The following is a 21,484-nucleotide window of genomic DNA, read 5'->3' on the forward strand; positions in this document are numbered from 1 at the left end:
AACATTTGATCGCCTGCTATCTGATAAATCATCAGGTAGCACTTGGCCGTGTAATACGCTGTAAATAATTGTGGACATGACATTGGGATATAATGCACAATGGCTGCACAGAGGTCCAGCTTTCTATTTCTCTAGTTTCCTACGTTACCGACTACATTGACTTCATTCACATGAGGCATATAGTTAGATGAGGAGAATTGTCGATATTGTGATATTACTCCGTGAGATATTGTGGGACCTACCTATACATGGGCATACGATAAAAGATAATGTGTTAGTATCAGAATTTAATGAGCGCCATAGATTTGTACATCTAATTCTAAACATGAGTAATGGTCACACCCAAGATGGCTCCACAGTATAGGAAAAGAGATAAAGAACAGAGTTCCCTCTAGTGGCTACTGCTAGCCACGGCCAGAAACTACAACTCCCACAACTCCCTGATCAGCTACTACTTCCAGGCTGTCTGACTAGCCCTGCTGCATGTGATAAACAATCTAACTTACAAAGGAAGGTAATACCCGGAGTCTGCTGGAAGACTCGTGCAGCGTACCATCATGGGGGAGGCTGACACTGTGTAATGGGACTTCTAGGAGATAGAATGGCTCCCTTATTACTAGAAGCAGGAGATCTAATGAGTGGGAGGGTGTAAGTAATGTTGTAATTCTAGGAGACAGCTATAGAATGGTCTTATATCATTAGGAGTGGAAGATAGAATGCCTGTTATGTTACCAGGGGTGGGGGACATAATGGCAGCTGGAGTCCTGCTGACATATGAGAAGCTGGGTCCATGCAGATGTCCTTCTCTGCCACATCCACCAGCAGGACTGCCCAGTGCCCGGACTGTTCTACAGGCATTATATAGGCACCTTACAGCTCTCCCTATCCAGGGGATTGGCAGATTGTCATGGTTACTGTTGCGGGCATCCTTGAGTAGTTATTGGGCAGGTCGACCAGCTATTATGCCAAGTGACACAAATAATAAATTGAGGCATTTAGATATTAGTCAAGAAGAAATAATCTTGCATGCTCATAGTCTCATAATTTTTTGTCCACATTAGTCAAGTGCCTGGCGTTCATTTAATCTTCCGCCACGGAACCAATAAGTGCCAGACACTGATATCGGCCCGTATACACACCAGTCATCGGACATGGGTACTTATAGGTAGGGAAGTGCTATGATAATGACTGCATCAGGCCAAGGTCTTATTCAGACATTCATCTGTGTCATCCACGTGCTTTCCTATTTTATGGGATGCTTCACATTTTTTTATTCTTGCGGACCAGTGGTCTACATAAAAAGAGCAGAAACATGTCTTTCCCTGGTCCTATTTACAGTCTAGGGCCTCATTCACACGTCAGTTTTTCTCATACGAGTTCTGTTTGTATTTTTCACGGATAACCCCTATTGTAGTCTATGGGTTAGTTCACGTGTCCTTGTATTTTTGCGGACTGAGTGGTCCACACAAAATAACAGAGGCTTGTCCGATATTGAGCCGAGTCTCGGATCAAACTTGATCCAAATTCATGGGTCTATAACAAATCGGACAGCACTCGGATGTCATCTGTGTGCTGTCCGTTTTTCAGGGACTGTTTATTATGAGAAACCTTCATCACTTCTTTTTGAGTTTTTATATCCGAAAAAAACTGATGAAACTAACCAAACTGATGACACTGATCAAAAACACTGTCGGTTTCTAAAGCTTCTCCTATCAAAAACAGTCTGTGAAAAACATTCATGGCTGGCCGAGATTTTCTTCATGGACCCATAGATTTGCATTGTTGGGATTGCTCCGAGACTTAAATCAAAAGCAGACAAGTCTCCATGATTTTGTGCACATTATTCAGCCCGCAAAAATACATTGACATGTGACAACCCCATAGACTATAATACGTACGAGTTCTATCTGCCAAAAATACAGCTCGTGTGAGAAAAACTGAGGCCTTAGGCTGAATTCACACTAGGAATTCTGTATTTTTTTGTTCTGAAAAAATGGAATACATACAGGAAATAGATATGTGATGTGACAGACACAAATGGTGGGCATTAGACCCCATCGACTGTAATAGGGTCCGTTGGGACATCACATCAACAGCACTGCAGCCAATAACTGAACGAGATGTCAGCGCTGCGGACAATAACAGACACTGTGAGCAGCGGTGGAGACTCACCGGGGAGGGTGGGTAAAGTACCGATTGTTTTTTAAAACAGTGATTTTACGAAACCTGGAAAACCCCTTTAACATTGTACCGGAAAAAATTGCTGCTCGTTTGCTGCTATTTTTCTTTTTAAGGAAATTGTAGAACCCGTGATGGAGGTGTTAGAAAAGCAGGGACTGGAGGAAAATTTCTGCCATTAGGCACAGCACAGCCATACTGCAATTCCTCCAGTAAGGGCATAAGTGTTACTATATAGTAAGAGGGTAGACGTGGAACGTCAGAAGCAAGGTCACTTCATCTTCTATTCCTGCAGACCCTGGATAGCTGTCGAGGCCTTTCCTTGCTTCCCAGGAGGATGATCATCTGATGTAATCCTTGCCCGCACTTCAGAGATCGCACTAAACATTAAGCAAAAAAATGGCAAAGGACAAATGTGCGGTGACTGAGAGGATCCTTGACCTGACCTTTGAGATCATCTACCTGCTAACTGGAGAGGTGAGACCGTTTTAGGATAATGTCCCATGACATTTTTTTCTCTTTCTAATTTTTGGCCCAATTCATTATTGAATTTCAGTCTTCTTTTTTTTTAGTTTTTTTTGTGTTTTGCGCCTTTTTTTTGTTTGCACCAAATTCATCTTTCTGAAGTCACAAAATGTTTTATTTTATTTTTTTTTGCTCTAAAAGTTGCAAAAATGGTTAAAGACAATGAAAGAAAAGACCATTTTTGACTTTGCGCAAAATTCATGAATCGTGTATAATTTTGATGAATTGGGCGCAATAAACCTCAGTAAATGCCACAAGAGAAAAAAAAAAAGAAAAGTAACTTAAAAGAAAAAACAAAACACAAATGATGAATCGGGCCCTTTGTGTTTATTCACCCCTGACCTATAAGCAGAACGAAGGGGGCAGTGGCACTAGTGACTGAGAAACACCACAGTCACTTTACGTCTGTAAGGACACACATAACCTATATAGTGCCGGAGTCAGAGCGTGCGCATAGTACGATCTACGTAGTTATTGAAGACACTGTATGTGCGAATTCGTAGACACAGTGTCTTTAAAAAAATGGCGCAGGATAGCCCGGTAGGCGCACGTGTTGACTCCACCGCCATTACTAAAATTAAAAATGTAACAATAAAAATGCTCGCCACCCGGGCGTAGAACGGGTTCAATAGCTAGTCAGAATATAATGATCCAAGATACCATCTATGGTGATGGGTATATCCCAACTCATGATTAGAATCTAAACTTCATGTAATGCCAATAAGTGGAGCACAACTGGACAGCACTAAACAGAATACCAAAGAAAGGGAAAGGGTACTAAGATGTTATGAAGACTCAGTTAGAGGCTGATCCGTAATAATAATACTGCCATATGTGCTAGCCATATGATTACCAGTAATGGTTAGGATACATTACCTACCAACGGAATGTCTCATCCAGCACCCCTTGACGTGCGTTTCGCATCAAGCTTCATCAGAAGGGGTTTTTGAAGCTTGATGTGAAACACGCGTCAAGGGGTGCTGGATGATATAGACAAGTAGTATAGTCAGCACTCCGCAGTCCTTGGTGGTGCACGTGGAAGGTAAATCACAAATAGAAAAGAAGGGTCCCGGTACTCAAGTGTACGAAATCTGTTAATTTATTCCAGATATAGGAGAGTTACAAAACGTTTCAGCCCCTCACAGGCTTTTGTCAATTGTGGATAACAAGACAACTTTCAGACATACATAGGAAAATTCAAGGAAATGACATCACAATAACAAAAAAACAAAATATAGAAACCACAATGAAACATTTCAATATAATCAAACAAAATAAACATAAATATAACAAAAAAATTTATATAACAAATAATAAAAAAAAAAATTTGCATCATATTCCCATGCCAATAATATCAATACAATTGAATATTATATTCAGAGGCAGATCTAATTGTTCCTCCATGGATCATCCAAACCCTCCAAACACCACAGAATTTATCCTGCATATCATATACGCCCCTATATTCATTTATCCTCACCTATCAGTATATACAGGTGCATCTCACTAAAATAGAATATCATCAAAAAGTTAATTTATTTCAGTTCTTCAATACAAAAAGTGAAACTCATATATTATATAGAGTCATTACAAACAGAGAGATCTATTTCAAGTGTTTATTTCTGTTAATGTTGATGATTATGGCTTACAGCCAATGAAAACACAAAAGCCATTATCTCAGTGAATTAGAATACTTTATAACAAGAGCTTGAAAAATGTTTTTAAAATCCGAAATGTATGTTCAGTAAATGCACTCAATACTTGGTCGGGGCTCCTTTTGCATCAAATACTGCATCAATACAGCGTGGCATGGAGGCGATCATCCTGTGGCACTGCTGAGGTGTTATGGAAGCCCAGGTTGCTTTGATAGCAGCCATCATCTCATCTGCATTGTTAGGTCTGGTGTCTCTCATCTTCCTCTTGACAATACCCTGTAGATTCTCTATGGGGTTAAGGTCAGGCGAGTTTGCTGGCCAATCAAGCACTGTAATACTGTTGTTTGTAAACCAGGCATTGGTACTTTTGGCAGTGTGAACAGGTGTCAAGTCCTGCTGGAGAATGAAATTTCCATCTACAAAAAGCTTGTCGGCAGAGGGAAGCATGAAGTGCTCTAAAATGTCCTGGTAGACGGCTGCGCTGACTTTGGTCTTGATAAAACACAGTGGACCTCCACCAGCAGATTACATGGCTCCCCAAACCATCACTGATTGTGGAAACTTCACACTAGACCTCAAGCAGCTTGGATTGTGTGCCTCTCCACTCTTCCTCGAGACTCTGGAACCTTGATTTCCAAATGAAAATTTGAACTCTGGGACCTTGTGGAGTGTGTCAATGACTGCCTTCTGGACATCTGTCATGTCAGCAGTCTTCCCCATGATTGTGGAGCCTACTGCAACAGACTAAGGGACCCTTTTAAACTCTTAGGAAGCCTTTGCAGGTGTTTTTTTGTTAATTATTGTAATTTACTGAGATAAAGACTTTTGTGTTTTCATTGGCTGTAAGCCATAATCATCAACATTAACAGAAATAAACACTTGAAATAGATCTCTCTGTTTATAATGACTCTATATAATATATGATTTTCGCTTTTTTGTATTGAAGAACTGAAATAAATTAACTTTTTGATGACATTCTAATTTAGTGAGATTCACCTGTATATATATGGAGGGTGAACTGTATAGACCCCATCACATTAGGATTACATTCTGCAGAAGATTGGGATGTGTAGGGGGGCCTCCTGATTCCCCCTCATAAGATGATGATGGGAGATAAGCTGCTGTTAGAGGAGAACGTTGCTGCTTGATACATCTATCTGAGATATCTGTGGGTCGAAACGACAACTTGTCAAAAAATTAAAGGAAAATATATTTAACATAAAAACCTGCTTTATACAATAGCTAGAAATAGAATAAAAAGCTTCTTGTGTCACTGTATTTGCTGTTGTGTTCCGTAAAGTTGAATTGTTTCATTGGTCTATGATTGCCTTTAAGGAGTTAAAAGAAGACAATCTGTCACCAGGTTTTTGCCACTTTATCTAACAACAATATAATGTATAGACAGAGACACTGATTCCAGTAATATATCACTTACTGGGTTACTTGCTGTAGTGGTAATAATCTGCTGATAAAGCAGTGGTTTTATCACTAGAGGACTAGTAATCCTGCTGCCAGGTAGTCCTCCATATCCATGAGCTCTGTATAGCTCCACCCCACCACTGATTGGCAGCTTTTTGCCTATACACAGTGTACACACAAAGCTGCCGGTTATCAGTTTTGATAAACCGTTTTATCTGCTGCAGATCTACCAGCTTTTGGCAGCTTTCTGTGTACATTGGCAGCTTTTAGTGTCGTTTGTACTTTTTATTAGTCCCCTTACTGGACTTGAACCTACAGTCTCTTGATAGTCCATACAATACACTGTTAATACAATATATTGTAAAATTAATGATATCCTATGGAGCTTACAGGTTGGGCTTCATTGGAATAATACCATAGCAATCATGGAGGCCTTCAAAAAGCTCCTGAGTGCCATGGCAACCCAAAGGCACTCCGCAATCGCATTGAGGTCGAAGGTCTCCATTCTGATGGTGGCCATCTTGGAGGCCTTCTAGATGTTGCTTTTTTGCTTGACAGCAGTATTTTAGAGGTTAAACTGATGCCAAATTACTCTTTGGTGCAACTATGTAATACCGCCAGCATTTGTGCTTTCCCGAGCAGGTTCAGCTCCTAAGCCCGCTTCTTATAGTGAAAGCACATGTACAGTGGTCATTGTTAAGGGGGAACCTTACAGAGGAGAATCCCAATCACACATTGATTGCCTATCTAAGCTTAGACCAATAAATGGAAAATGCTGGAAAATGTCATTAATACATGGACATGACCATGAAGGTGAGAGATTTTGGAAGATATCTAACATGGCCAGACTCTTATCGCTATTAATAACAGAAATGACTGGAGAGGTAAGGGATTCTGGAATGTATATAATGTGTTTCAATATACAGGATTACACAGTGGTGAAGAAGGCATCTGGAGAGAGTATGACATCCAGCAACTATCCACGCATTTCACTAAGATGGCGCCGGACTCAGATCCCAATCAAGAAGGGGTCTTCACCTAAGTCACTGTTACATGACAGAAACTATGATCAGAAGATCCTGGACCTCACCAACAAGATGATTGAGCTGCTGACTGGAGAGGTGAGCGCTGCTGGGAATACTGGGACATTATACAGTAGCACAAGGGTTAATGTGTCTGGATGATGACTGTATCATTGTGTGTCAGGTTCCTATAAGATGTCAGGATGTCACTGTCCATTTCTCCATGGAGGAGTGGGAGTATATAGAAGGACACAAGGATCTGTACAAGGAAGTCATGATGGAGAACATCCAAGTATCACCAGGTGAAGCCTGTTCAGTCTGTGACTATAACATTATAATATGTGAGATCTGTTACATACAGTCTTTAAATATGGTGCTCTTCATGATCTTCGGATATTCAAAAATGTTCGATTGTAAAATCCACAAGCTGCTGTGTGTAAATGCAAAAATTCATTGGTCTGACAATGACAACCGCCAATCTAGATGGAGATGCTCTGAATTGTACATACTGTGACCCCCCCCCCAATTCATCATTTGTGATACATTGAAGTCATTTTTCTTTTTGTCTTGTGGTATTCACAGACTTTTATTTTGCACCAAATTTTTCAAAATGGTGCACGCGGTTTATGAATTTGGTACCAAATGAAAAATATTCTTTATTTTTTACTTCGTGTTCTTTGGTGACTTTTTAGTGCAAAAAATCTAACGTATGTCTAAAATACACCGAATTAAAAACTCCGCCAGAAACATTTCAGGAAGGGACTGACTAGAGTGACATGCGCAAAAAAATAAAAGCGACATTTGGTAAAAGTCACATTTTATGAATCTGTCTAAAACATCTGGATAAGCATAGTTGTGTAAGAAAAATCAAAAAGACTTAAAAAAAAATAATAAATGGCGCAAATCTTATAAATAATAGTAATTATAATTTTTATTTATATAGCGCCAACATATTCCGCAGCACTTCACAATTAAGGGGGGACATGTACAGACAATAAATTGAATACAAGGTGAGACAGTGAACAGTTACATTAGGAGTGAGGCCCCTGCTCGCAAGCTTACATTCTACAAGGAAATGAGCTAAAGCACAAATACTGAAGCCTCTATAAAGGAGCAAATTATTCCAGAAAACTGGAGAAACAGCTTTCAATTAATTAGGGCCAGAATGTACAATTAAAACCAGAAGTTTACACACATTATATAAAAAGACACATATGCATGTTTTTCTCAATATCTGACATGAAATCAGAATAAACCTTTCCCGTTTACTTTAAGTGATAAAAATGCCTTAAAACATTCTCTCTCTCTTATTATTCTGGCATTTGGCAAATATTAAAAATTATGGTAATCCTAATTGTCATAAAATGGGAAAGGTTTATTCTGATTTCAGCCCAACCATATCTGCTGTACAAACGTCCCCTCTATCCTCTAGGGGCCGTTATTTAGGCCACGCAAACCTCATCTCCCTCCGACATTGACCTTTGCTGTCCCATTCTTGTACATGTGTTTTTCTTTTTATTTTATGATAGGTAAAAGACAAACTGCAGTTACAGAACATAATAACAATAGACAGGATAATGGGAAGAATGTGGAGAACAAGAGAAACAAGAACCACATACACACTCTATTCATGTTGACACATGCCCTAGATTTAAAGGGAACCAGACAGTGGATACCTGCTGCCCAAGCCACGGGTATCGCCTGAACCATGGGCAGCATGTATTAGACACTAGTGTATGATTTTAGCCATGCATTTTTGTCTCTGAAACACTGCAGACCAAGCTGCAGGGGTGACTAGTCGGAATGGCTGATCCCTGACTGATTCTCCCCACCCGCTCCCCTTGAGTGACAAGTCTCTCCCTGCATGCGTCTAAAGGGGTACACCTGTTAGTTACTAGCAGTGGGCGAGGACCAACCGTCAAGTACCAGCCTTTTTAACTGGTCACCTGGATGGCTCGGTCCCTGGTGACTTTGAAATGCTGTATTTTTCAGAGAAAAACATACTTTAAAAGTCAAATATACATGGCTGAAATAATACGGTCAGTGGCATTATCAGCTGTCAAATTCCTTTCAAGTTCCCTGTACTTAAAGGGGTTTTCCCACAAACAAAAGTTCATTTTAAAAATTGGCTGTGTCTGACCGTGTATGGAACATACCACAGCTCCTGGGCAGGGGAGGAAGCAAAAGACAATACAGACATTACAGCAGGGGATCACAGAGGATTCATTTTGTGAGGTTAAACATTTCACTGCCTGTTTTTAAACAATATTTTACCTCACAAAATGAATCCTCTGTGGTGATCCTGTGCTGTAATGTCTGTATACTCTTTTCCTTCCTCCCCTACCCTGGAGATGTGGTATGATCAGACCATGTTCCGTACATGGTCAGACACAGCCAATTCTTTAAATGAACTTTTGTTTGTGGGAAAACCCCTTTAGGGTTCTTTGGCAGGATTCCACTCAGGTATTCAGCTTTTCTGCAATGGTCACTCGAAAAATCCGTTCATATTTTTATTACTTTGGCTTTAACTGTGTAATAATATTACTGGTGACCATAGAAATCTGGTCGTGCAGCGGTATAGTGGAGCGAGGGTTACTGCAGGTTGTAGGCTTGTCAGAGGTGGGTCTTTAGGTTCCTTTTGATGGTTTTCACGGTAGGCGAGAGTCTACTTGTTAGAACCTTGCTCTTAGGTTTTTTCCTTTGCTGGTCACATGACCTTGTTGGCCTATTTAATCCTGCTCCGCCCTTCTGGCTTTGCTGGACTTCATTGTATAACTACTTTCTAGCTAGCCTGTGCTCTGTATCTAACTCTGTTAGTTTGCTTGGTCTACGGACCTCTATGTTCTATATATTTTGTTTGTTTGTCTGTCTGCTACTATTTCTGTTAGGAGGTGTCCCATATTCCTCCCAGTCCTTAGTACTTGTAGGGATTCCTTCCCCACATCTATAGGTCTCCGTACAGACTAGCTTAGGACTTTAGCAGGTCTGATCGCAGGATCAGGTTCCCTGTTACATCGTAGGGATTAAGCTGAGTTCTATCGTAGGGACAGATCTCCTCTCTTTCCTTAGCTCTGGTAGCAGAACATAACAGTAAGTCCAGCCTGCAAATTCTCTAAGGAAAGATTTTTCTGTTCCATCATGGTGTCGGTTCAGGATTTGGCTCATCGCCTGCAGGGACTCTCTCTGGAGGTGGCCGAGCTCCGTCAGCACGTGAGTAACTGTCCTGGAGCACATTTCTTGGAGCCTAAGGTATGTTTGCCGGATTTATTTTTTGGTGAACACCGAGAATTTTTTTCATTTAAAAATGCTTGCTTATTGTATTTTCGTTTGAGACCCAAGTCCCCTGGGGATGAATCCCAGCGCATAGGGTTCATAATGTCACTTTTGCGCAAAGAGCCTCAGGAGTGGGCCTTTTCTTTGCAACCTAGTGATACATGCTTCAGATCAGTGGATAGTTTTTTTTCTGCTTTGGGACTATTATATGATGATCCTGACCGTGTCGCATCAGCTGAGACTGAGTTGAGACGTTTAAAAAAGGGATCAGGTAATGTGGAAAAATATTGTACTCATTTCCGTCGTTGGTCTACTCAAACAGGGTGGAACGATTCTACTCTGAAAAGTCTATTTCTTGCTGGGCTCAATGAAAGGGTTAAAGACCTGCTAATTGCTTATCCTACACCTGAAGATTTGCAACAGGCTATGCAATTAGCTATACGGGTGGATAGGAGACTGCGTGCAAGGGTTAATGAGAGCAAATCCTCTGCTATGTCAGTTTCTGGTTATGAGAATGTGTGTACTAACAGTGGTGAACCGATGGAGATTGGATCGGTGGCACCTCGCTCTCAAGAAAAGGACCGTAGATTTTCTGAAGGCTTGTGTTTCTATTGCGGAAAATCTGGTCATTTGATTAAAGGCTGTGAGCTTCGTATGAAGAAAGAAAAAAAAATGGTCAGTCATTCCCGTATTGCCTGTTTAAATTCCAAGGGTGTATTTTTAGCTGCTTCCACGATTGCTCAGGAAAAATTAATGGAATTTCGGGTGTTTGTTGATTGTGGGTCTACTCTGAATGTAATTGATGGGGGATTCTTGGAAAGACTCAATTTAAAACCCGAACCTTTATCATCCCCCATTGCTGTGGTTTCTGTGGATGGTTCCCCTTTGAAGAATATTACTCTCAAGGTCTGTGAATTTCCTCTCACTATTAATGGTGTTCACCATGAGAAATTGGATTTGGTAGTTTTGAATAACTTGCCTTCTCCAGTAATATTGGGATTGCCCTGGTTAAAATTTCACAATCCTGTACTGGATTGGTCTACCAGTGAAATTAAATCCTGGAGCCATAAATGTTATGACAAGTGTTGTAACGGGCGTATTGCAGCTTTGGATAGGGGAGAATTGCCTGTTCCTATTCAGGATTTTTGGAGAGTTTTTTCTGAGAAGGAATCGCAGGTTTTGCTTCCCCATAGAGACTATGATTGTTCTATTGAATTTGTCCCTGGAGCGACTCTTCCTAAAAGTCGTTTATTTAACCTTACTATTCCTGAGAGGAAGGCTTTGGAGGAATACATACAGACAAGTTTGGCCGCCGGTCACATTAGGCCCTCTAAGTCTCCTGTGGCGGTTGGATTTTTTTTTGTAAAAAAAAAGGACGGCGGTTTACGTCCTTGTCTGGATTTTCGTGAGATTAACAAAATTACTGTACGCAATCCTTACCCACTGCCATTGATTCCTGATCTGTTTAACCAGTTAATGGGGGCCAAGTGGTTCTCTAAAATTGACCTTAAGGGGGCATACAATCTGTTGCGCATGAAGGAGGGTGACGAATGGAAGACTGCTTTTAACACTCCTGTGGGTCATTTTGAGAATCTGGTGATGCCTTTTGGTCTTACTAATGCTCCTGCATTTTTTCAGAATCTTATTAATGACATCCTTAGACCTTTGATCGGCAAAAATGTGGTTGTGTATTTGGATGACATTTTGATTTATTCGCCGGATCTGGAGTCTCATTGGCGGAGTGTACGTGAGGTATTACAGTTATTAATGGACAATTCGCTTTTTGCTAAGCTGGAGAAATGTGAGTTCGCTGTACAGAGAATTAGTTTTTTGGGTTACATTATCTCCAGCGAAGGTTTTGAGATGGACCCGGTTAAAGTTCAAGCTGTACAGGAATGGCCTAGGCCTATTGGTTTGAAATCGATACAGAGGTTTTTAGGTTTCGCCAATTATTACAGAAAATTCATAAAAAAATTTTCTAGTATTGTCAAACCTCTGACCGATCTCACCAGGAAAGGTGCTGATGCGGTTCAGTGGTCTTCTGAGGCCATTGAAGCTTTTGTGTATCTCAAGGAGAGGTTCACCTCTGCTCCCATCCTTATGCAGCCTGATGTGACTAAGCCGTTTTTGGTTGAGGTTGATGCTTCCTCTGTGGGGGTTGGCGCAGTATTGTCTCAGGATAACGGGGATGGATTACATCCCTGTGCCTTTTTTTCAAAAAAATTTTCGGAGACTGAACTGAATTACGATATTGGTAATCGGGAATTATTGGCTATTAAACTCGCATTTGAACACTGGCGCCACTTCTTGTAAGGTGCGGAATTTCCCGTTCAGGTTCTTACGGATCATAAAAATCTGATATATCTTGATGCTGCCAAGCGCCTGAATGCCCGTCAGGCTAGGTGGGCACTGTTTTTCTCGCGGTTTAATTTCTCCGTTACTTACATCCCTGGTACTAAGAATGTTAAGGCGGATGCCTTGTCTCGCAGTTTTTCTCCCATAGTCGGTGTTGAGAAAGAGGAGAACATTTTACAAGAAGGTGTTGTGATAGCTGCTTTGGACTCCGTTTTGGAAGATGAGATTCTTAAAGCACAGGAGAATGCCCCATCTAACACTCCTCATGGGAGGTTGTTTGTGCCTGGGACCTTTAGGAGAGATTTGTTTGTTGAGTGTCACGAATCTCGGTTGGCAGGTCATCCCGGAATCTCTGAGACCAAGAGACTGGTGGGTCGCAGTTTTTGGTGGCCTGGATGGCAGAAGGAAGTCATTAAGTGGGTGCGTCAATGTACTATATGTGCTAGATCTAAGTCCTCACATACTCCTGCTGCGGGGTTGCTTTGTCCTTTGGAGGTTCCCAGTGCTCCTTGGACACATTTGGCTATGGACTTTATAACTGACCTTCCCCCCTCTGAGGGTTTTACTGTCATCTGGGTGGTCGTGGACCGTTTTAGCAAGATGTGTCACTTGGTTCCCTTCGTCAAACTGCCCTGCGCTAAAACTCTCGCTAAGGCCTTTGTCAAGGAAATTGTCAGACTTCATGGCGTTCCTACTGACATTGTTTCTGATAGGGGTCCTCAGTTCGTGGCTCGTTTTTGGCGTGCCTTTTGTGACAGGTTGGGAGTTCATTTGTCGTTCTCGTCCGGATATCATCCTGAATCTAATGGCCAGACAGAAAGGAAAAACCAGGATGTTGAGCAGTTCTTGCGTTGTTTTGTGGCAGACAATCAAGAGGGGTGGTCTGAGTTTCTGCCACTTGCTGAATTTGCTCTGAACAATCATACATCTTCTTCTGCTGGTTGTTCGCCTTTTTTTTGTTGTTCTGGGAGACATCCGTCGTTTGGGTCGTTCTCCAAGTTGGGATCTGCCGTGCCTGAGGAGGAGAATTTTTCCGGTGATTTGGAGAGAGTTTGGACGGATGTGCGTGGTAATCTTCAGGAGGCCAACAGAAAATCTAAAGACTACTTTGATAGGAAACGACAGGAGGTTTTGTTCGCTGTTGGTGACATGGTTTGGTTGTCCTCTAGGAATCTGCGGTTGAGGATTCCTTCTAAGAAATTGGGTCCCAAGTTTGTAGGGCCCTTTAAGGTGCTTCAGGTTGTCAACCAATCTGCTGTTAGGTTGGAGGTTCCTACCTCCTGGAGAATTAATCCGGTATTTCATGTCTCTCTGTTAAAAAAAGCTGTTGTGTCGGATGGTGACGCCTCTGCCTCTGTTCCTCCGGTGGTGGAGGACGGGGAATATGAAATTTCTCGCATCCTTAACTCTAGACGGTATAGAGGTAGTTTGCAGTATCTTGTGGCCTGGAAAGGTTTCGGACCCGAGGATAACTCTTGGGTGAGGTCAGATGATGTTTCCGCGTCCAGACTTATCAGAGCGTTTCACAGGAGATTTCCTGATAAGCCTGGTCCTAGGGGATCCGGAGGATCCTCTTAGAAGGGGGGGTACTGTTAGAACCTTGCTCTTAGGTTTTTTCCTTTGCTGGTCACATGACCTTGTTGGCCTATTTAATCCTGCTCCGCCCTTCTGGCTTTGCTGGACTTCATTGTATAACTACTTTCTAGCTAGCCTGTGCTCTGTATCTAACCCTGTTAGTTTGCTTGGTCTACGGACCTCTATGTTCTATATATTTTGTTTGTTCGTCTGTCTGCTACTATTTCTGTTAGGAGGTGTCCCATTTTCCTCCCAGTCCTTAGTACTTGTAGGGATTCCTTCCCCACATCTATAGGTCTCCGTACAGACTAGCTTAGGACTTTAGCAGGTCTGATCGCAGGATCAGGTTCCCTGTTACATCGTAGGGATTAAGCTGAGTTCTATCGTAGGGACAGATCTCTCTTTCCTTAGCTCTGGTAGCAGAACATAACACTACTATGTTGGGGTAGAGAGTTCCAGGTAGGGGGGATGCACAGGAGAAATCTTGTATGCGATTGTTGGAAGAGGGGAGTAGAGAAGGAGATATTGTGAGGATCGGAGGTTGCGTGCAGGTAAGTACCGGGAGACTAGGTTACAGATATATGGGGGAGACAGGTTGCGGATGGCTTTGTATGTCATGGTTAGGGTTTTGAACTGGAGTCTCTGGGCAATGGAGAGCCAGTGAAGGGATTGACAAAGGGGAGAAGCCGGGGAATAGCGGGGGGACAGGTGGATTAGTAGGGCAACAGAGTTTAGGATAGATTGGAAGGGTGCAAGAGTGTTAGAAGGGAGGCCACAGAGTAGGAGGTTTCAGTATTCAAGGCGGGAGATGATGAGGGTGTGCGCTACTGTTTTTGCAGAAACTTGGTTAAGGAATGTACGAATCTGGGAAATACTTTGAGTTTGAGTCGACAGGAGGTGGAAAGGGCTTGGATATGTGGTTTGAAGGAGAGATCAGAGTTAAGGGTGAACCTGAGGCAGTGAGCTTGCGTGACGGAGGAGAATGAGCAGCCATTGACTTTGATGGATAGGTCTGTTGGGGGAGTTGAGTGAAATGGGAAAAAGATGATGAATTCTGTTTTGTTCATGTTAAGTTTTAGAAATTGAGCAGAGAAGAAGGATGAAATAGCAGACAGACATTGTGGGATTCTGGTTAGTAAGGAGGTGATATCGGGTCCAGAGATGTATATCTGTGTGTCATCAACATAGAGATCATATTGAAAGCCATGGGACTCTATGAGCTGTTCCAGGCCGAAGGTGTAGATGGAGAAGAGCAGGGGTCCTAGAACTGAACCTTGAGGGACACTGACAGATAGGAGGCGAGATGAGGAGGTGGTGTATGAGTGGGAGACGCTGAATGTCCTGTCTACTAGGTATGAAGAGATCCAAGATAGAGCCAAGTCTGTGATGCCAAGAGATGAAACAATCTGTAGTAAGAGGGAATGGTCCACTGTGTTGAAGGCAGATGACAGGTCCAGGAGGAGGAGGACAGACTAGTGTCGCTTGGCTTTGGCAGTTAGTAGGTCATTGGTGACTTTAGTAAGGGCAGTTTATGTTGAATAATGCGGTCGGAAGCCAAATTGTAACCTATTAAAGAAGGAGCAGGAGGAGAGGTTTGAGGACAGTTTAAGGTGGACATGCTGTTCCAGTAGTTTTGTGGCATAGGGGAGAAGTGATATGGGGTGATAGCTAGACACAGCGAATGGGTCAAGGGAGGACTTTTTGAGGATAGGTGTGATAGAGGCATGTTTAAAGCATGAGATGAAGACACCAGTTATTAGTGATAGGTTAAAGAGATCGGTTAGGGTTGGGATGAAGACTGTGGTGAGGTTTGGTATGAGGTGGGACGGGATCGGGTCAAGTTCACAGGTGGTGAGATGTGGAGAGCAGAGAAGAAAGTTTATCTTCTGTAATGGATAAGAAGCTGGTTTTGGAGTTAGAAGGCTGCATCTGAGTGTCTGTATCCAGTAGGCATATTGGCTTGAAAATTATGTATATCAGATCACACATTGACACTGTCAGCACTAGTAAAGTCTATAGCCCCATTGGCGCATATGCCTGAATCTTGATTTGTGGGGGGTTCGGACGCAAGCCCCGACGTGACAAATGAACGTGAGCAAGAACGCAATGTGAAAGAGTAACGGTTGTTTTAATTTTTATTTGATAAATGAATAGTGCACGTGAAAATAAGCAATATAATATATATTATCAGAGACATCTGCTTCTTTCTCGGCCATAATTGATCATTCATTATCAAAATTCTCAATTCTGAGGTAAAATCTGTATTTAGTGAAGACAGAATTTCCCATTACTGAGATAGGAGATGAGGGCTGCTATTGATTCTAAGTAGATAGGATGAGGGAGGAGCTAGAGGTAAAGCTCCTCCCTCTTCTATCTACTTAATAGCAGCTCTCATCTCCTATCTCAGTAGTAATGGGAAAGTCTGTCTTCACTGAAACTACTTTACAAACTACACTTCTCAACAAATTTATCTAAGAGTGCAGTGATCATATTGACACCACAGGTATGTCATAATTTTATACCATTGAAGAAAAAATAATTCAATTTTTACCACAAGAATTTTGTTTTAGCCCCAGATTTTACATTTTCACATGGAGAAATGGGTAAAAATGGCACGAAAATGTGTCACACAATTTCTGCTGAACATGGCAATATCCCATACGTGGCTGTACAGTACTGCTTAGCCACACGGTGAGACTCGGGCAGGACGGAGCGCTATTCGACTCTTGGAGAACAAATTATAGTAGAATAGTTTGTGGACTCCATATACAGAGCCCCCAGGCCCTAGAAGAGCAAAATTACCCCCTTCAAATAACCACATTTTGCAAATGACACCACTCTGGAAATTTATCTCCAGGTGTAGTGACAATTTTGACCTAATGGGTGTTTTCCAGAAACAAACAGCAGTGGATGTTGCTAAGTGAAAATTGAAAATCTGCCATTGTAGTGCCCGTATATTGTACCCAGCTCGTGCTTCTGGAGATATGGAACCCATAAATTGAGTGGACTCTCACCGCTACAGAAATGCCCAACGTGGATGCTAACTGTGGTGTAGGCACATTGTGGGGCTCAGAAGAGAGGGGGGCATTAGGATTTTGGAGCACAGAATTCGTTGGATTTCTTTTGAAGTGGTGATTAGCCATTTTGCTTTTCCAGAGCCTTTGTGTTACCAGTAACATGGAAGCCCCCTATATTTCCATTAACAGATGATGGACCTAAGTGGGGACTTTTTTGTGGATTGAGTTGAAGCTTTTATTGGGAATATTTTACATAAAATTTTAGATTACATTTATCCTGTGCTCTATGCTGAGCACTTACATCAGGGTTTCCAACTAAATCTCCGAGTGACGTGATTCAGATAAAACCCCCAAGGGATCCTTTCACTATAATGAGGCAGCAGAGTTACTCTGGACTCCATCCAGCCTTTATTCAGCAGTGTCCTTTTCAGAGGTGCACAAAACTGTGGCCGACCGGGCTTTTATGCATGCCTAAACAGACGGACACTACTGGATCAAAGGCCAGACGGCATCCACAATGCCTCCATCTGCCTCATTACAGGAACTTTTCCACCGAAAGTTCCTTCTCAAACACTTATTTCAGAGATTTACACGGAAACCCTGGTGTAAGCGCTCAGCGTAGAGCGCAGGATAAATGTGAGCCAAGCCTTAATGCGATCTTTGTAAGGCAGAATGAACAAATAAACAGCAGGTCAAGAATTGGTTATATTTATTTTTTTGCGCCGTTCCTGTGATTTGACGGATTTATTCTTCGTGATACAGTGGTGTGATTACAGCGATACCAGATTTATATCTTTTTTTATGTTTGGCTGCTATCACACATTAAAAAATGCTTTTATCGGTCGACCATGACAGCACCACAAGAGAGGGGATCCGCCCACTAAGGACAGGAAACCTACAGGCTTAAAAGGGGCGGCCCTCTCTCTCGCCTCAGTTTGGTTTCCTGTCCTTGATGGAGGGAACCTATAGCAGGCTCGTGGAAGAACTGGATGGCAACAGCTGTCGAGCAGCGCCCCTATCTGGGATCGGCAGCTCCAGCATCTGCTATGCGGGTGCACCCCTATCTGGGAAATGCACAGTATCCTTGCACCGGATAAGCAGTGGGTGGGGTGGCAGCCCTTTCATCATCTGCTTCAGCCAGGTTTGCGCCCCTTTCTGTAGGGGGGTCTGCCCCTCGACGATCCGGACTGCAGTGGGACTGCGCCCCTATCTGGGGTGGCAGGCCCACCATCACCCTGAAGATGATGCGGGTTGCGTGGGATGCCGTCCTCATCGACACCCGGCAGAGGTCAGCGCGCTGGATATCCGGGAGGCTGCGCCCCGATCTGGGGTAGGAGGCCCGTCGGTTTAGCAGAGCCTACCTGGAGCGGCAGCTGGAACTTCCCGGCTCGAGGCTCGTCCGGCCTCCTCCTGTGAGTTGCGGCCCAATGACGTCATCGCGCCTCGGGGCAGTCACGTGACCGGGACCCGGAAGTCCGGTCACGTGCATCTAATTGTAAGTGCGGTATTAACCGCGGCGGCGTCCCTGAGGGGAGGGATACAAAAAAAAAAAGATATATTTGATTAAAATCAGGTGGCTGAGGGAAGGAACAGGTGCTCTTTAACTGGCCCAGGCACCTCTGTTCAGGGCTTCCCAGCTTAATTCTCCCTATCATGCAGTCTGATAGTGAGCAGCAGCAGCAGCAGCAAGTTCAGCAGCTGCCATCTCCACCATCTCAGCGGCTGTTTGAGGAGCTCCAAAAAGTGCATCGCCCTCGTGTTACTGGTAATGCCTGGTTCTCAGGAAAACGAGGTTCTGCGTCTAAGTCCAGTCATCACAGCTCCAGCAGGATGGACGAATCTGCAGCCTCAAGGGATGATCCCCAGGCTGAGAAGGGTCCTTCCTCCAAATCAGTACCAACCCTTTTGAGCCGCCTGGGTAAGTGATCTTTGAGAAAGAGTATCCCTTCTCCCCTTCTATTTTTAATAGGGGAAGAAGTGTACCTCCAAGACCAAGCATTTTCAATGTGCATTGTGTAACACCGTCCTTCCCGACTCGTATCCCAAAAAATTGTGTCAGCCCTGTATAAATCAGACGCTAGCAGAGGAGACCCCTAGTTTGGCCTCAGGATTGAAAACCTTGGTCAAGTCTAAAAAGACTAAAGGAAAGGTGGATACAGACCATGAGATCTCCCCAGCCCCTGTGACTCCCTGTCGTCGGCTTATGAGTTGTACTCGGACAACTCAGCCTCTTCATCATCCGCTTTCTCAGACAGTGGTGCGGGTCAGCATTGTTTCCCACTTAATGGAGTTGATAGTTTGATTAAAGCGATTCGTTCAACCATGAGTATTACAGATGCCAAACCAGAAAAATCAGTCCAGGATGTAATGTTCAGGGGGCTGGGGCAAAGGAAAAGAAGAAGTTTTCCCTTTAACGATAAACTTCAGGACTTGATACGTAGGGAATGGAAAAGGCCAGAGAGAAAGGGTATTCTCCCTCCGTTCTTTGAAAGAAAATACCCCTTTGAAGACTCAGCTTCTTCCTCATCGGAGAAAGCCCCAAGAATAGATGTAGCTGTAGCTAAGGCATCTAGGCGATCCTCTCTCCCCTTTGACGATATGGGGGCTCTTAAGGACCCTTTGGATAGGAAAGCTGACACCTTTCTCAAAGGGACCTGGGAAACGTCTGCGGGGGCCTTAAAGCCAGCGGTTGCCAATACTTGTACCGCCAGGTCCCTAATGATATGGTTGGACCAACTTGAATCCGATCTGAGAAATAACACCCCCAGGAAGGAGATTTTATCAAATATGTCTCTCCTACAGGGGGCAGCAGCTTTCCTGGCGGATGCCTCTGCGGATTCAGTCAGATTGGCAGCGAGGTCAGCCATCATGTCCAACGCAGCCCGTAGAGCCTTGTGGCTTAAATGTTGGTCAGGTGATATTCAGACAAGAACGAGACTCTGTACTATTCCATGTGAAAGAGAGCATCCTTTTGGGCCTGTTCTGGACGAACTTCTGGATAAAACTAGTGACAAAAAGACAGGTTTCCCTAGCTTGTCTATCCCCGCTTATAAACGTCCATTCCATAGGAGAAGGTTTCTATGAAAAAGACCGCAGAAGGGTCAGGAAAAATGGGAAGACCGCAGACCGAAAGGTAGAGGGCTCCTATTCGGCTCTTCTCCTTCTAACCGAGGGCCCCGGAAACCGAGTCAATGACTCGCAGCCCAGGTAGGGGGGAGGCTGTTGGGCTTCTTTCCTGCCTGGACAAAAATTTCTGCTAGTAATTGGATCCTTGATCTGGTAGGTTCGGGTCTGAGGTTCAAGTTTCGGCAGATTCCTCGTGGGAGATTCATCTTGACCCCAAACCGTTCCTCAATATTAGAGCAGACGGCCCTACAAGTGGAAATCCTGAACTTGGTTCATAAAGCGGTCCTAGTGGAAGTTCCGACAGCAGAAAAGGGGCTAGGATTCTACTCGCCTCTCTTTTTGGTTTCTAAGCCTGACGGTTCTTTTAGGTGCATCATTAACCTTAAAGCCCTTAATAAGTTTTTGTTAGTTCCCACCTTTAAGATGGAATCCATTAAATCTACAATAAAGTTACTTGTTTTCAGGCTGTTACATGGTAGCGTTAGATCTAAAAGACGCCTATTACCATGTACCTATACATATGGATTTCCAGAAATACCTTAGAGTGGCTTTGATCATAGATGGAGAAATTAAACATTTCCAGTTTAGAGCCTTACCGTTCGGTCTGGCCATAGCCCCCAGGGTTTTTATTAAGGTTATAGCGGAAGTCATGGCTCATGTTAGGAAACATAATATTTTAATTATCCCTTACCTGGATGATTTCTTGATAGTTGGAGACTCCGCCTCCCAATGTGATAATCACCTAAAATTAGTATCCTCCATCTTAGAAAGTCTGGGCTGGATCCTACATCTAGAAAAGTCCAGGGTAGTGCCTTCAAAAATACAGCAGTTCTTGGGTGTTATGCTGGATTCAGACCTTCAAATATGTTTCCTCCCGGAAGCCAAAAAACAAAAGGCTAAAATTCTAGTAGAGAAAGCATTATCAAACCCGGTCATGTCCCTTAGAGCTGCGATGTCCTTGTTGGGTACCCTGTTATCTTGCCTTCCCGGGGTTCTGTGGGCACAATACCACTCCAGGGTTCTACAATGGGACGTTCTACATAATGAGGTTTTGTTAGATGGGCACTTAGAAGGACGAATGTCCTTGTCACCCCGATCAGTTGAGTCCTTGCAGTGGTGGGTGAACGAGGCGAACCTGTCACGAGGAGTTCCCTGGGTGTTTACAGTCACTAAGATAATTACAACCGATGCAAGCTTCCGTGGGTGGGGGGCCCATCTGGGGGATATGGTTGCCCAGGGGTCCTGGTCAGACGCTGAAAAGGGTCTTTCCTCCAACACTAAAGAACTGCTGGCAGTGGATAAAGCGATTAATCATTTCTTGCCTTTCCTTCATGATAAG

At 43.3% G+C, this 21,484-nt stretch overlaps 1 protein-coding gene across 3 annotated transcripts in view; it reads left to right on the plus strand.

The window, feature by feature from the left end:
• The first annotated feature begins 393 nt into the window (after window positions 1-393).
• The window catches only part of LOC141273063 (uncharacterized), a 30,183-nt gene continuing 9,092 nt past the window's right edge, over window positions 394-21,484 (plus strand). Inside the window, exons 1-4 of one of the 3 annotated variants that reach the window (XM_073684411.1) lie at window positions 394-514; window positions 2,474-2,655; window positions 6,704-6,898; window positions 6,984-7,101. In XM_073684411.1, the coding sequence (XP_073540512.1) occupies window positions 2,578-2,655; window positions 6,704-6,898; window positions 6,984-7,101 (391 nt within the window). In that variant the 5' untranslated portion in view covers window positions 394-514; window positions 2,474-2,577. Of the gene's footprint in view, window positions 649-1,848; window positions 2,391-2,473; window positions 2,656-6,703; window positions 6,899-6,983; window positions 7,102-21,484 lie in introns of those variants that run through there. The other 2 variants (XM_073684412.1, XM_073684413.1) reach the window with 2 other exon arrangements.

This window comes from Phyllobates terribilis, unplaced genomic scaffold (genome assembly GCF_046119375.1).
Source record: "Phyllobates terribilis strain yellow unplaced genomic scaffold, ASM4611937v1 Scaffold_5__5_contigs__length_657084704, whole genome shotgun sequence".
NCBI classification, from domain to species: Eukaryota; Metazoa; Chordata; class Amphibia; order Anura; family Dendrobatidae; genus Phyllobates; species Phyllobates terribilis.